This window comes from Physeter macrocephalus, chromosome 11 (genome assembly GCF_002837175.3).
Source record: "Physeter macrocephalus isolate SW-GA chromosome 11, ASM283717v5, whole genome shotgun sequence".
NCBI lineage: Eukaryota > Metazoa > Chordata > Mammalia > Artiodactyla > Physeteridae > Physeter > Physeter macrocephalus.
Window position 1 is genome coordinate 170,181,005 of NC_041224.1, and position 16,342 is coordinate 170,197,346.

The window sequence follows — 16,342 nt, forward strand, 5'->3', positions numbered from 1 at the left end:
TATACTAGTTTACATCCGCTAACTTTCATTCTCTGAAAAAAGGAAAAGGGAACCTTTTCTTCAGATGTGAGCAAGGTGGGTGTAAGGACCACCAGATTTAAAGAACATTTCGGAAGAGGCAGGAGAACTAACGCACGCAGACCTGCCCCAGCACCTGGTCACAAGGCAGGCCAGCTGCCCGGCCTCCCGCGGGGCCAGCTGAGAGCCCACACTTCAAGCAAATACAGGCACCCTCACCACCTGTTCCTGAGCCCGAATTGAGCAGGATGACAAGTGCCCACCTTGCCACTGCAGCAAATGGGCTCCTCCAGGCTAAGCCAAAGAAAGTTAAAGGCTCACCTCTGCACATTAAGTGAGCACACAGTAACGTGGAGGCTCTGTTAGGCATGTGTGAGGGACATCTCACTCTGGTCCAACCCTTTCCAGTGTGTCCACACCACCTTGTGTCCAGTGGGGCAGGTGCTTGAACTGTGGCACGGGAATAAACTGAGATGCACAGTTGCGCCTTGGGTCACATGGCTAGCGATGACCAAGCTGGGGCTGGAACCTAGGGAGTTCACAGCATGGTTGGCGAGAAGAGACGTGAACCCAGTGAGCTTGCAGCCCACGGGCATCCTCAGAAGGGACCCCGAGGTGTTGGGAGGTGGAACGGTCCCCGCAGGCTGCAGTGGCCAGGAAAGGCTTCACGGGTCACTCAGGCCCCGGGAGAGGTTGTCGATAAACACGTCGGGCTTCTCGCCCTGAGCAACCTGTCCTGCCCTCTCAGAGCCTCAAAATACCGAAGTGCTTCTCTTAGGACATTTGTGCGGCTGGCTTTGGGGGCTACTTTGTTTGCACCCGCTTCCTCAGACTCAGCCACAGTCCTCTGTGTTCCCATAAACTGCCTCAATCTTATATTCACTCGTTCATTCCTCCATACATTCAGCAAGCACTTACTCGTTAAAACAAGCCCGGGTCTACTCCGGGCAGTGCACTAGGAGCTGGGGGTGTGATGGCGAGTGAAAGCAGACGGGACCTCTGCCCGCCTGGAACTCAGACTCGTGGCGGAGACGGGCATTTGTCAACCACCCCCACCATCAAGTGCAGAGTCAGGAACGGGGCTCTCATCGGGCATGGGACAAGCTCTAAATACACGTTCCCTGAATGAACGCAAAGGACAGGAGGAACGCTGGAAAGCCGGCAACCGGTCATCATAAATCCCCGGGAGCAGAGAGGAAAGATGCGGAAAAGCGGGATGTGCTGTGCCGCCCAGCTGGGGCCACGAGCCCGGGGTAAGATGGTGGCAGCAGGATAGGCCACGGCGCTGGCTCGGGCCACGGCTGATGGCCCACAGACACGCCAGGCCTGCCGAGGTAGGAGAGGCCTCTCCTGCCAAGGGTCACGCTGCCACTACCCTGGCCACTCAGATCCAGGAAAGCAAGGCCGAACGCGGCCGGACACGGTACACAACTGCTCCGGGCAGGCCTGGCTCTGGCTGCAGCTCCACGCACACGTAAGCTGCCCCCTCTGCTGCTCGCCACACACCAGCACGGCCGCCAGCCCCCCCTGCACAGAGCGGCTCTCACCCTGTGTCCACCGAGACAGTTTGCTAAAGAAAGAAAAATAAACAGAAGCTGTAATACAGCTCCCCCACGTGAAAAAGCAAGCTCGTCTCATCTCACACGGTCCGCAAAGCTGAGGAGTCACAGTGAACAGGGAGGGACAGAAGCGTCGGGCCGGGAGGGGCACCTGCGACAGGGGCAGACGTGTCTCCACTCCCGGAGAGTGAGGCCGCTGCAGGGGGCGGGCCTCGAGGGCGTTCACGACTCTGCAGGGGAGCCTGCCGTGAAAATTACGCTCCGAGCAAGTGAGCGTCTGGGGCACGCGGCCCTGGAAGGCCGACCATCTCTGCTGCTTTACCTCTGCTGTCGCAGGCACGGTTCCCAACTTCCGGATCCAGTGGCGTTCACAGGAGTTAGGTGACCTGCCCAGGTCACCTGCAGGGGAGTGGAGCCCGGGACCCAAGGTGCTGCTGACCTTTTTAACCCACAGGACTCAGGGTGCCCTCAGCACGCACTCATGGTGCTCAGAGCCACGGGGGCGGGGTGGTTACACGCTACATCCCTGAGAATTACACTCATCTGTGAGCCACGAAGACATGGAAACAGGGACTTACCCAGGGTTCAAGCTATTAGAAGACCAGCAGACCACGAGACCCTACCCCCCACCCCAGGGTGTCAGGGACCTGGGCGCCGCACTGCACTCCAGGCAGCAGGAAGGGGGAAGAAAGAAAGGCATGCTGCCACCTCCTCTTAGGAAGGCTTCTCAGAAGCAGCGCTCAACACTGCCACTTAGGTGTCCCTCGGCGGCATGGCCATGCCCAGCTGGAGGGGAGGCTGGGGGCTCCTTTATTAAGGAAGAAGGGGCGCGCGCACAGGAGCAGGGGAGTTATCTGCCACATAAGAGGACATAAAACGTGACCTCTGGTCTTGTGGAAATCACCATCGTGTTAGAAAGATACACACATGTGGAACCGATTAGTGGGTGAGGCCATATATAACAAGGCACCGATCGTGTGACACAGATAGGAAGCAAGTGGTTAAGGGAGAGCAAAGCCACAAGCCGGCCGAGGTCACTCCAGCCAGCAGCCACCACCGTGGAGCAGGGAGGCCTGAGCCGGACAAAAGCAGGGAGTGGGGAGTAGGGCAGGGCAGCAACGGGAACGTAGGCCCCGCCCCAGCCCAGCGAATACTGGGCCATCACAGCCTTTGCTAACACGAGTCGGGGTGGGAGTGGGGGAGTGCTGGGCCTGACATGCACAGAACTGGGTTAATTATTCATCGTAATCCTCGGCTGCTGACATTCATCTGTAGTCACCCATGACTCGCTTTCATTTAGTTTTTTTCACAACGTAATAACCACCTGCAAACCCACCACCCCCAGCAAAGGCTGGGACCTCGACAATAACCTACATCTAACCAGACGGTGCCCCATTCCACACCCCGACCCCTCCCATCCCAGATACCACCAACCTCAATCAGAAGTGCACATTCCCCTGCCATTTTTTTTTTTTTTTTTTTTTTTTACAGTTTTACTGCATCTGTAAAATGTTCCTAAAAAGCACATTTATTTTAGTTACTTTTGACTTTATCAGAAAAGGATTAGTGCTGTATGTAATCTTTGGGAGCACATCCTCTTTTTATCTAATATTTATGACACTGCTGAAATCCGTCTACATCATTGCGTGCTGCTGCAGTTAATCTGTCTGGACAGCTGTATAATATTCCATTGTATGGTCACGTCTCAGCGTATTCATCCATTCCCCCGCTGATGGGTATCTGGGCTGCTTCCAGCCTTTTGCTGCTGTGCACAGAAACGCTGTGAACGCTCTCGTACAAGTCTCCCGGAGTCCACGCACAGGAGTTTCTCTCCAGTACACACCTAGGCGTGAAATCAGCTGGGCCGGAGGGCATGTGGATGTTGAGCTTTAGGCTTTAATGCCAGACTGTTTTCCAAAGTGCCTGCACCAATCTGCACTCCCTCCGCAGTGGATGAGAAACACTGCAGTGATCACTGGCGACACACTAGCCACCAAGACCTTTGATCCCTCCCAACTCCCCGGGTCAGCGCCTCCTTCACAGGGAGCAAACGATGACCCAGCGTCACAAACTACTCTGTGCGAAAGCTGGCTCTTGGCCCCCAGCCAACGTGACTCTAAAACCGGGTGTCCCTCCCACCAAGGCCTCCCACTCAACAGGCCAATTCTTGCCGGAGGGAGAGGATTGGAAGGGTAAGGATGACACTGCAGTCAGAGGATTACATCAAGAAGTACATCCCAGTAGGGTCAAGCTTGGGGTCAGGGGCTGAAACACAGACACCCCAGGACAGTGTGTGTACAGAATCTGGCCTCTGTCTCTGGGGGCCCATGGGACGAGCCACCGCAAAGTCTGACCCGGTCTCCCAGGGCCAGCATTTTCTCAGTCCGTCATTCACTGCCCCACTCCTCACCTCCTCGCATTAGGCCCACGTGAGCAGGATGTGGACAGTGCCCCAGAGAGGACTCCGTGAGCTCACCTCCTTCCACTCCATTCCAGCACCTACTCTCCTAGGCGCCAGGTGCCAGCGATGGCCTTCCATGGCCAGGTCTGTACCTACACCGGCACCTGGGCTTCCCACTGGAGTGCCTGACTCCTTCTTCCCCATTTCCGGTGGGCCTGCCTGAAACCAACATAAAAAAAAATCAACTTTCTCTGCCTGTAAGAAGTTTAATTAGTGGAGAAAGAGTTTACCCTGAGAACAGGATGAGAAAACTTAAGTAAAGGCAAAGGTGTTTGGCGTTGAATATAGGTGTTACAGTCTCTTCAAAGGGAATGAGATATTGGGGCCTGAACAAACGTACTGTGAGAAAGCACCTCCGTGCTATGGGGTGGGGTCCTAAAAGGACCCACACCTCCCAGCTTCTAGTTGATCTTGAGAGTGGCAGGGCCCCTGCCCCACAGCATTCATTCCCTCATATGTGTTTTGTCTTCATACAGAGGTGCTCAATAAATGTTTATCCAATAAAAACAAAACTCACATTACCATTTATGCAAAAGTATCCAAAACCTTTGTAAAATGTTATTGATAGAATTCTCGTCACGTTGGGGTGGTTGAACGTACTACAACTTTTCAGAAAACACTACACAAAGGAGCACATCAGTTTCAACAAGCAGGAGGGAGAAGCAAGGCCAGAGAGCAAAGTGCTGGCATGTCAGCCAGACACGCATCTCTAAGCAGGTTAAAGCAGTTTTATGGAAGAGCACCAAAGATTATACGCACAAAGTTTTCAGTAGAATCTTATACACTTTTAGGCACTGTTAATGTGAAAATTTTCAGATGTAAATAAAAGGAGAGACAACAGTACAATGAACCCCCATGTACCCAACATGCCAATTCAACAGTGCAAGCTTTGCTTCATCCATCTTTCTTCCCTTTGTTAAAAAAAAAAAAAAAAAAAAAAAAGCAAACTCCAGCACCTTGTCATCTCACCCCTCCATCAGAAGGCATCTCTAAAGAATACTGGTGTTTTCTTACATAACCACAATTACATGCTTTGAAATTTTTTTCCCTATGTGCTTATTAAAATGAAGCACTCCGAACGTTTTTGGAGGACAGCCCAGAAGTGGGAGAGAAAGAAGTGCAGCGGGGAAGAGGAAGAAGGGGCGGGCGGAGCGTGGATACAGGATTCCTGCTGGTGAACCTGCAGAGGCTCCAGGAAGCGTTTCTGACTTGCAGCCCCCTGCCCCGAGCAGGTCTCTGTGACTCCAACCACTGGCCAAGGAGACTGTGAAATTGGGGGAGTGACGACACACAAGGGTAGAGTAACGTGGCTGGTGGAAAAATCAAGCAACTCCTTCCTGTAAGGGCCAAACTGACTCCTCATGCTGCAAGAAAAATGAGCTAAAAACTGGGACGTGAAGCAGTGTATGCCTTGATCCACCCTTTGTTTAACCCGCTGACAGCAGCTGCTCCCATCACGGAATATGCCACACCTGCATCACACAACGGCTCCCAAAGAGGCACTGGTTGGGTGGAAGTTAAAGGTGCAGGGGCTACTCCGTGGGGAGCCTGTCCTACAAAGGGGGCTGTGACCCACAGGACGCATCACACGCTACCAAAGGGACCACAAGGGCTACACACCCCAAGTCTCAACACCACCAGAGCACAGGTGCCGGGCAAAGGGCAGGTGGGACAAACCAGCTGGCAAACGTGGAAAGAATCTTTGGGGTCTAGGATTTTGTCTTCTCTGCATTCTCAATGCCCAGAAAGTCACCCATTCTTCCTGCTCCTGAAAAAAAGTACTTTCAAACCTGACACACCGAGAGAGCTGAGGGTGGCAGCTTTTGCACTTTCTCCCCACAGCCTTGGTGAGAGCCCTCATGGAGGGATGTCAGAACTGTCTTCCATCCAAATCAGGCCTTTCCTGCAAGACCCAGCTCACTCCTCTCTCCCATCAAAGCCCATCTCCCTGCCTCCATCCCGATTTCTTCTATGGTGTATTTTCTGAATGGCCCAGTCTGGTGCTTTGATCTCAACTGCTTCACGCTTGTACGTCTGGCCTCTTGCGAGGATGGGCTCTTCGGTGTCAGGGCAGAGTGGGAAGAGCGTTGGGTTGGGAGCAGCAGCCTTAGGCTCCAGTTCCAGACCCAACACCAAACACGGAGGCAGGTCACAACTTCTCTGGGCCTGTTTCTTCATCTGTAAAATCAGAGATAACACACACTGTGCAGGGAACACTACTCGCCTCCTCCTCCTCCCGCCTGCATGGCAGACATCACTAATCGATTAAAGCACTCTTGCCCACAGATCCAGGGCAAGGTCTCCTAGCTCTTCTCAACACAGCACTCTGAGCAGCCACAACGAATCCCTCTGCACCCAAGAGACGCCATCTAAACCCACCTGCCGTTCCCTGGACTAGACGGTTTCTAGGGACACCGCAAACATGGTGGTCCCACAACACAGCACCTAGGAGAAGACTATACAAAGAGTGGGAACAGTTAAGCCTTCCCCAGAGTATCTGGACTCTGAATTGGTTGTTAGGAATGAAGGCCCTTACAAAGCTGTGTCATCTCCAGCTCGGCCTCCACTATATCCTGCAGCGTCTTAACCCTGAGCTCCTCCAGAGCCGGGAGGACGTCTGCTCATCTCTCCATCCCTCCTGGGGGCCCAGGGCTGAGCTGATCCACGCTGGGCCCCAAGGAAGCCAACCAGCAGGTGAGAGAGAGAGAAGAAGGGAAAAGACACAGTCCCCACGGTTGGGGAATAAAACCAAGTCTAACTTCAGCCTGAGAAGTGGGTGCAAGCATGAGCGGGTGGCCCCTGGGTCCCAGACTGCCTGGTGTTCTGCAGAAAACTCAAGGGGAGACCACAGCTTTCCTGGACACGAGGCACAGACTCAACCACACCCTCCAAACCTGGCCCTGCCACCAGGTGTAAATCCTAACCTGCACCCACTCAGGACACGCGGCATCATCCTGACTGTACCTCTGTGACACCGTGTGGCACAGGCCTACGGTCACCCCCAACTGCTCCAGGAGAGAAGGAGGCCCTCACTCCTGAAGTCGCCTCCCTGTCCCCCGCAAGGCTGGGGCTGTCCTCCCTCCTCGCAGCTCCTCCAGGTACTGACCACAGCCTCGGAGGTAAGGTGAGATTCTGGCTGAAGATCCCAGGGGATCTGGCTCCCATGCTCCACTGCATCCCCTTCTCAGCACCTGTCAGGCTCCCAAGCCCCAGGGCCTTCCTGCCAAACCACGTACAAAGCTTACAAGCCCACAGCTGCCTGTAGGAGCCCCTTCTCCTCACCATCGGCTGCAGAGCTGGAGATGGGGTGAAAGATTCACCCCTGTGCCCTGGCTCTGCCAGGCCCCTGCGCCTGGAGCAGCCAGCTGGACAGAGAGGCCCATCTCCCAGGGAGTCTGTTTAAGGGCCAGGCCTGCCCTGCTCCAGTGGGGGTCTGGCCAGGAACTTCAGGGGGCCCCAGGCAAGACTGGCTTTGTTTGCTGGAGCGAGCCCTCCTCCCCACTTGGAGGAGAGGGGAGGCCCTCCCTCCTGCTTTTGCCCACTCGAGTGTTAAGGAACAGGAGAGGTGACGAGCCAGGGCCATTCGGCCTCCTCAAAGGTCCGCCAGTAACTGATTAAGCCGCCCCATCCTTATTCGCCCAGGATACCCGTGGAGGTATCGGTTTACTTGGTAAAACCAGTTCTTGCTGCTTAAGGACGGCGTGGGGCTTGGTGAATGGCGGAGCGGGAAACCGGACACCCCTGGGAACAGCGCTGCTCTCGGGAAACGGAGCGCTGGGAAAAGACACAAGCGTTCCCCCAGATTGTAAACCATTTTATTGTCCGCGGCGTACTGGGGCAGGGGGCAGGAGTCGCCAACAGAGAGGACTGTACCATCGGAATGCGGTCCCGTCAGACTTAATGAGGCCCATTTTCCCGACAGTGAGGCAAACAAATTTATCTGTGTGTGTAAACGTTTCCAGTAACAGGTGATGCTGTGAAACCTGCAGAAAGGCAGCATCCCTCTATCTCCACTACGAAGGCCAATTCTGCATCCGTCTGAGGGAGAGGCCTCCTGGAGAGCCACACCTGGGGACCAGGCGCTCCGTGCATCCTGGGAAGGCATTCCGAGGGCACCACACCTGGGGACCAGGCGCCCTCTGCATCCTGGGAAGGCATTCCGAGGGCACCACACCTGGGGACCAGGCGCCCTGTGCATCCTGGGAAGGCATTCCGAGGGCACCACACCTGGGGACCAGGCGCCCTCTGCATCCTGGGAAGGCATTCCGAGGGCACCACACCTGGGGACCAGGCGCCCTCTGCATCCTGGGAAGGCATTCCGAGGGCACCACACCTGGGGACCAGGCGCCCTGTGCATCCTGGGAAGACATCCTGAGGGCACCACACCTGGGGACCAGGCGCCCTCTGCATCCTGGGAAGGCATTCCGAGGGCACCACACCTGGGGACCAGGCGCCCTCTGCATCCTGGGAAGGCATTCCGAGGGCACCACACCTGGGGACCAGGCGCCCTCTGCATCCTGGGAAGGCATTCCGAGGGCACCACACCTGGGGACCAGGCGCCCTCTGCATCCTGGGAAGGCATTCCGAGGGCACCACACCTGGGGACCAGGCGCCCTCTGCATCCTGGGAAGGCATTCCGAGGGCACCACACCTGGGGACCAGGCGCCCTCTGCATCCTGGGAAGGCATTCCGAGGGCACCACACCTGGGGACCAGGCGCCCTCTGCATCCTGGGAAGGCATTCCGAGGGCACCACACCTGGGGACCAGGCGCCCTCTGCATCCTGGGAAGGCATTCCGAGGGCACCACACCTGGGGACCAGGCGCCCTCTGCATCCTGGGAAGGCATTCCGAGGGCACCACACCTGGGGACCAGGCGCCCTCTGCATCCTGGGAAGGCATTCCGAGGGCACCACACCTGGGGACCAGGCGCCCTCTGCATCCTGGGAAGGCATTCCGAGGGCACCACACCTGGGGACCAGGCGCCCTCTGCATCCTGGGAAGGCATTCCGAGGGCACCACACCTGGGGACCAGGCGCCCTCTGCATCCTGGGAAGGCATTCCGAGGGCACCACACCTGGGGACCAGGCGCCCTCTGCATCCTGGGAAGGCATTCCGAGGGCACCACACCTGGGGACCAGGCGCCCTCTGCATCCTGGGAAGGCATTCCGAGGGCACCACACCTGGGGACCAGGCGCCCTCTGCATCCTGGGAAGGCATTCCGAGGGCACCACACCTGGGGACCAGGCGCCCTCTGCATCCTGGGAAGGCATTCCGAGGGCACCACACCTGGGGACCAGGCGCCCTCTGCATCCTGGGAAGGCATTCCGAGGGCACCACACCTGGGGACCAGGCGCCCTCTGCATCCTGGGAAGGCATTCCGAGGGCACCACACCTGGGGACCAGGCGCCCTCTGCATCCTGGGAAGGCATTCCGAGGGCACCACACCTGGGGACCAGGCGCCCTCTGCATCCTGGGAAGGCATTCCGAGGGCACCACACCTGGGGACCAGGCGCCCTCTGCATCCTGGGAAGGCATTCCGAGGGCACCACACCTGGGGACCAGGCGCCCTCTGCATCCTGGGAAGGCATTCCGAGGGCACCACACCTGGGGACCAGGCGCCCTCTGCATCCTGGGAAGGCATTCCGAGGGCACCACACCTGGGGACCAGGCGCCCTCTGCATCCTGGGAAGGCATTCCGAGGGCACCACACCTGGGGACCAGGCGCCCTCTGCATCCTGGGAAGGCATTCCGAGGGCACCACACCTGGGGACCAGGCGCCCTCTGCATCCTGGGAAGGCATTCCGAGGGCACCACACCTGGGGACCAGGCGCCCTCTGCATCCTGGGAAGGCATTCCGAGGGCACCACACCTGGGGACCAGGCGCCCTCTGCATCCTGGGAAGGCATTCCGAGGGCACCACACCTGGGGACCAGGCGCCCTCTGCATCCTGGGAAGGCATTCCGAGGGCACCACACCTGGGGACCAGGCGCCCTCTGCATCCTGGGAAGGCATTCCGAGGGCACCACACCTGGGGACCAGGCGCCCTCTGCATCCTGGGAAGGCATTCCGAGGGCACCACACCTGGGGACCAGGCGCCCTCTGCATCCTGGGAAGGCATTCCGAGGGCACCACACCTGGGGACCAGGCGCCCTCTGCATCCTGGGAAGGCATTCCGAGGGCACCACACCTGGGGACCAGGCGCCCTCTGCATCCTGGGAAGGCATTCCGAGGGCACCACACCTGGGGACCAGGCGCCCTCTGCATCCTGGGAAGGCATTCCGAGGGCACCACACCTGGGGACCAGGCGCCCTCTGCATCCTGGGAAGGCATTCCGAGGGCACCACACCTGGGGACCAGGCGCCCTCTGCATCCTGGGAAGGCATTCCGAGGGCACCACACCTGGGGACCAGGCGCCCTCTGCATCCTGGGAAGGCATTCCGAGGGCACCACACCTGGGGACCAGGCGCCCTCTGCATCCTGGGAAGGCATTCCGAGGGCACCACACCTGGGGACCAGGCGCCCTCTGCATCCTGGGAAGGCATTCCGAGGGCACCACACCTGGGGACCAGGCGCCCTCTGCATCCTGGGAAGGCATTCCGAGGGCACCACACCTGGGGACCAGGCGCCCTCTGCATCCTGGGAAGGCATTCCGAGGGCACCACACCTGGGGACCAGGCGCCCTCTGCATCCTGGGAAGGCATTCCGAGGGCACCACACCTGGGGACCAGGCGCCCTCTGCATCCTGGGAAGGCATTCCGAGGGCACCACACCTGGGGACCAGGCGCCCTCTGCATCCTGGGAAGGCATTCCGAGGGCACCACACCTGGGGACCAGGCGCCCTCTGCATCCTGGGAAGGCATTCCGAGGGCACCACACCTGGGGACCAGGCGCCCTCTGCATCCTGGGAAGGCATTCCGAGGGCACCACACCTGGGGACCAGGCGCCCTCTGCATCCTGGGAAGGCATTCCGAGGGCACCACACCTGGGGACCAGGCGCCCTCTGCATCCTGGGAAGGCATTCCGAGGGCACCACACCTGGGGACCAGGCGCCCTCTGCATCCTGGGAAGGCATTCCGAGGGCACCACACCTGGGGACCAGGCGCCCTCTGCATCCTGGGAAGGCATTCCGAGGGCACCACACCTGGGGACCAGGCGCCCTCTGCATCCTGGGAAGGCATTCCGAGGGCACCACACCTGGGGACCAGGCGCCCTCTGCATCCTGGGAAGGCATTCCGAGGGCACCACACCTGGGGACCAGGCGCCCTCTGCATCCTGGGAAGGCATTCCGAGGGCACCACACCTGGGGACCAGGCGCCCTCTGCATCCTGGGAAGGCATTCCGAGGGCACCACACCTGGGGACCAGGCGCCCTCTGCATCCTGGGAAGGCATTCCGAGGGCACCACACCTGGGGACCAGGCGCCCTCTGCATCCTGGGAAGGCATTCCGAGGGCACCACACCTGGGGACCAGGCGCCCTCTGCATCCTGGGAAGGCATTCCGAGGGCACCACACCTGGGGACCAGGCGCCCTCTGCATCCTGGGAAGGCATTCCGAGGGCACCACACCTGGGGACCAGGCGCCCTCTGCATCCTGGGAAGGCATTCCGAGGGCACCACACCTGGGGACCAGGCGCCCTCTGCATCCTGGGAAGGCATTCCGAGGGCACCACACCTGGGGACCAGGCGCCCTCTGCATCCTGGGAAGGCATTCCGAGGGCACCACACCTGGGGACCAGGCGCCCTCTGCATCCTGGGAAGGCATTCCGAGGGCACCACACCTGGGGACCAGGCGCCCTCTGCATCCTGGGAAGGCATTCCGAGGGCACCACACCTGGGGACCAGGCGCCCTCTGCATCCTGGGAAGGCATTCCGAGGGCACCACACCTGGGGACCAGGCGCCCTCTGCATCCTGGGAAGGCATTCCGAGGGCACCACACCTGGGGACCAGGCGCCCTCTGCATCCTGGGAAGGCATTCCGAGGGCACCACACCTGGGGACCAGGCGCCCTCTGCATCCTGGGAAGGCATTCCGAGGGCACCACACCTGGGGACCAGGCGCCCTCTGCATCCTGGGAAGGCATTCCGAGGGCACCACACCTGGGGACCAGGCGCCCTCTGCATCCTGGGAAGGCATTCCGAGGGCACCACACCTGGGGACCAGGCGCCCTCTGCATCCTGGGAAGGCATTCCGAGGGCACCACACCTGGGGACCAGGCGCCCTCTGCATCCTGGGAAGGCATTCCGAGGGCACCACACCTGGGGACCAGGCGCCCTCTGCATCCTGGGAAGGCATTCCGAGGGCACCACACCTGGGGACCAGGCGCCCTCTGCATCCTGGGAAGGCATTCCGAGGGCACCACACCTGGGGACCAGGCGCCCTGTGCATCCTGGGAAGGCATTCCGAGGGCACCACACCTGGGGACCAGGCGCCCTCTGCATCCTGGGAAGGCATTCCGAGGGCACCACACCTGGGGACCAGGCGCCCTGTGCATCCTGGGAAGGCATTCCGAGGGCACCACACCTGGGGACCAGGCGCCCTCTGCATCCTGGGAAGGCATTCCGAGGGCACCACACCTGGGGACCAGGCGCCCTGTGCATCCTGGGAAGGCATCCTGAGGGCACCACACCTGGGGACCAGGCACCCTGTGCATCCTGGGAAGACATTCCGAGGGCACCACACCTGGGGACCAGGCGCTCCGTGCATCCTGGGAAGGCATTCCCATCGGAATGCGGTCCCGTCAGACTTAATGAGGCCCATTTTCCCGACAGTGAGGCAAACAAATTTATCTGTGTGTGTAAACGTTTCCAGTAACAGGTGATGCTGTGAAACCTGCAGAAAGGCAGCATCCCTCTATCTCCACTACGAAGGCCAATTCTGCATCCGTCTGAGGGAGAGGCCTCCTGGAGAGCCACACCTGGGGACCAGGCGCTCCGTGCATCCTGGGAAGGCATTCCGAGGGCACCACACCTGGGGACCACGTGCACTGGTGCGTCCAGTAAGACTGAAGTGAGAGAATCAATGCATCAAAATCCACGCCATGAGGATCATCCAAATATTCTCAGGAGAAAAGACCCTGACTTTCACTACTGTGCTGTGAACTATGCACTAGCACAGGGAAGAAGGCAGCTGACTGTCCTCCCACCATCAGCACTCTCTCTGCACTGTTGGACTCTGGGCCCTGAGGTCCTCACTTCCCTGGTCCAGACAGTCCCCAGGTGGACCCAGGCCCCCTGGCACACCCTTGGTCACCAGAGGAGGACATGTGGTTGCATCTGAGGCTCTGAATCCTGCCCCTCAAATCCACAGCATGAGGGTGGCTCTTAGGTCACCATCCACCCAGCATCAAAGGACAAGACAGTCCCTGCTCTCTTAAAACAAATGTTTTCTTTGTTTTCCTTCAAAGTAGCATCTCCCCGTAAAGCAACGCAACGTGATCACTCAGACCCCCAAGGGCCTTTTCCAACAAGCCACCTGGTGAGACCTGCACCGCCAAATCCTCCCTTTCTGACACAGGAAAGGTCCGCCAGGAGCACAGTGCCCCAGGCTGGGTCTGCTCTGAGGTTTAGGTTCGCAGGTCTGCAGGACCCCAAACCTCAGAACCCCAGGTGAAAAGTGCAGGCTGTCGGCCAGCGATTTGATCTGTAGGACTCTGGATATTTCTAACAATCTAGGGAAAAAAGAGGTCTACCAACAAATGTCATCCAACCACTGTCAGGGTCCAACATGCCTTTCCATCTCTCCCCTACCCAGGGTTCTGCTGTCCAACCGAAGCAAGGAACTTTAATAGGGGAAAAGACGCCAGGGCCGCACTCCCTGTCACCCCCGCCCGCTGGGGCCCACGGCCCACGTCACCTCCAGTTCGGACAGACAGTGGCACCCAGGCACGCATCACGAAGGCGGGAGCCTCCCGCAGCCTCAATGAGAAAGTGAGCCCACAGGCAGGAATGAAACCTGTGCTTGGAGACAGGCCTCAGGTCACCGGGTGGCAGGTAGCTTTGAAGGCAGGAGCTGGCGCCCTTCCAGGGTGTGCCAAACAGGGGTGTCTGGACATTCTGGGGTTTTAAAACCCCAACTATTTTTGTCCCGGATGGGAACATGGCTCGCTGCTTAAGGCACATCTCCACCCACTTCCTCGTCTCTGAAAAAACTATCCACATGTGTTATTTCAGAGGCCATACGGCGCAGAAGAAAACACTGCACCAGGAGCACAAAGGCCTGGGTGCCAATTTCAGGCCTGACACCCACTAGCTGTATGTGACCCTGAGCAAGTCAGTTAACATCCCAGGGCCTTACTTCCTCATCTGACAAATGGGGGTAATAATACCTGAATCATCTACCTCATACTTTTTACAGTCCTTTAATGACCGAGTGTTCTCTCTCCTATGACGAACCTATAATTAAAAAAGTAAACGCAGCAGCAGACTCGTGTTAGAACAGGGCTTGTGTCTATTTGCACACGTGGGCACACACACAATCCTCGTCACGGTCACATCTGGATTCCTCCCTGCCCTGGTAGCTGGCAGTTTCCATTCTAGAGGGTAACCTGTGTTTTCTGCCCACACAGCCTGTGTGGCATGTTGTAGGCCTCCCACGACACCCACATCATAGCGTGTGACATGACTGTTCAACCAGGAGGGGGTCCTCACTGATTCCCCGGCCCCTCCTCCTCACGCCCAGCGCTGCGATGACCTGTGGCGTCCAGGGCTCTGCTGTCGTGGGTTAGGAACCAGCCTAGTCCCCTAGACCACCTCAGGGGCCTTAGAACCTACTATGGCACCAGAGAGGGCAACCAGAGCCCACTGCAACGGGCCGGTTCTGGGCATCCTCTGCTTTCAGCTGCAACCGGAGCAGTGACTGCAAATACTGATACACTAAGTGCCAGACCCTCCTCTTTTATTTTAAATACACTGACTTACCCTCAGCGCACCCTTGTTGTGACTCCCATATTATAAATGAGGAAACTGAGGCATAGGGAAGTAGAGAGATCAGGCCCAAGGTGGTATCGGCTTTTGGTGCAGCCATTCACATAAAAACTGCCCAGCCGCTAATGCAAGGACTTGTGTTGGAAAAGGAGATGAACCTCAGGGCTGGAAACACAAAATGTTTGCACAAGTATCGTTTAATCTGTTTGTGGAATTTGCTGTCAGATAGTTTGGGCTGTGAACCTGGTAAAGGTGTTTTCGTGGCCGAGTGACGTGGCTGAACCTCTCGGTGGCCCCTCAGTTCCTGCATCCACAGCACCTCCCGGGGTGGCCCTGGAGACGGAGGGCACACGGCAGGTGCTCAGGGGAAGGAGGGCCTTCTCAGAGGCTGCCAGCCGGGAGCGGGATGGGGTGAGGGGCACCCAGGGCTTTCTGCAAAGGACTCTCAACGGAGAAGGGGCTCAACGGGACTAGAAGCACCTGACATTCCTGAACCACCTCTCTGGATGGCTGAAATTTAAAACAAGATTAACTACATCACGTGGCAACCAAAGCAGGAGCAATGAACTCAGCTACGAACCATGGCCAGGTCTTCAACAACAGTGTGTGTTCTCCAGCCTTACCATTGGGGGTCTGAAGACAAGCTGGTCAGGTTCAAAGGCTCGCGTTGAGAAGGTGAGCCCCTGGGGGTGCCTGTGGAGCTCCATGCTCTCCTGACCGCGGTGCTGGGACCCCCAGGTAGGGGCAGCCGGGCCTCAGTCCCGGGGAGGCCTGGCCCGCGGGCTGCCCCGCGTCTCCTCCCTGCGACCCGCTCAGGCCCAGCCTCCGGGGCAGCATGTGCCACTGAAGCCACACTCAGATGGCACCGAGCCTGTGAGCGCTCTCCTCAAAGTTCAAAGCCAGGTGCAAACAGAAAAACCCGAGCTCTCTTGCCCCACCCTGTCACGCTGGAAAAGTCACCAGGAAGCAGACTCAGGTGTTCTCCGATCCGTTTGCCCACACCAGGTACCCGAGCCAGAGCCCTTCCAGCGACTTCCACAAGGCTTTCCACAGCCTCGTGGAGATCCCTGGCTGATGCCTGGATGCCTGCCGGGAAGGCAAGGCCAGGAGGGGGTGAGGTGACCTCAGGGGACGGGAGCCCAGACCTCAGGTCCTGGACTCAAACTGCCTGTGACTTCGAATCGCTGAAAGGACCAAAGAAAACCACTCGATGGCCCGTGTTCCTCTTTTCCCATTTGCTGAACGAGGAGCAGGGGGAAAAGGATTAGTGGTTCCTGGTCTGGCTGCACATCAGGATCATCCAATCAGAAGCACCTAAGCGAGCTTTTTTTTTTTTTTTGTGGTACGCGGGCCTCTCACTGCTGTGGCCTCTCCCGTTGCGG

The 16,342-nt window shown here is 58.5% G+C and overlaps 1 protein-coding gene across 1 annotated transcript in view; it reads right to left on the minus strand.

Annotated features, from left to right (window-relative positions):
• Positions 1–256: 256 nt before the first annotated feature.
• The window catches only part of CCDC88C (coiled-coil domain containing 88C), a 41,110-nt gene continuing 25,024 nt past the window's right edge, over positions 257–16,342 (minus strand). The window contains exon 4 of the mRNA XM_028496335.2: positions 257–6,216. Coding sequence (XP_028352136.1) covers positions 5,956–6,216 — 261 coding nt within the window. The 3' untranslated portion in view covers positions 257–5,955. The remainder of the gene's footprint in view (positions 6,217–16,342) is intronic.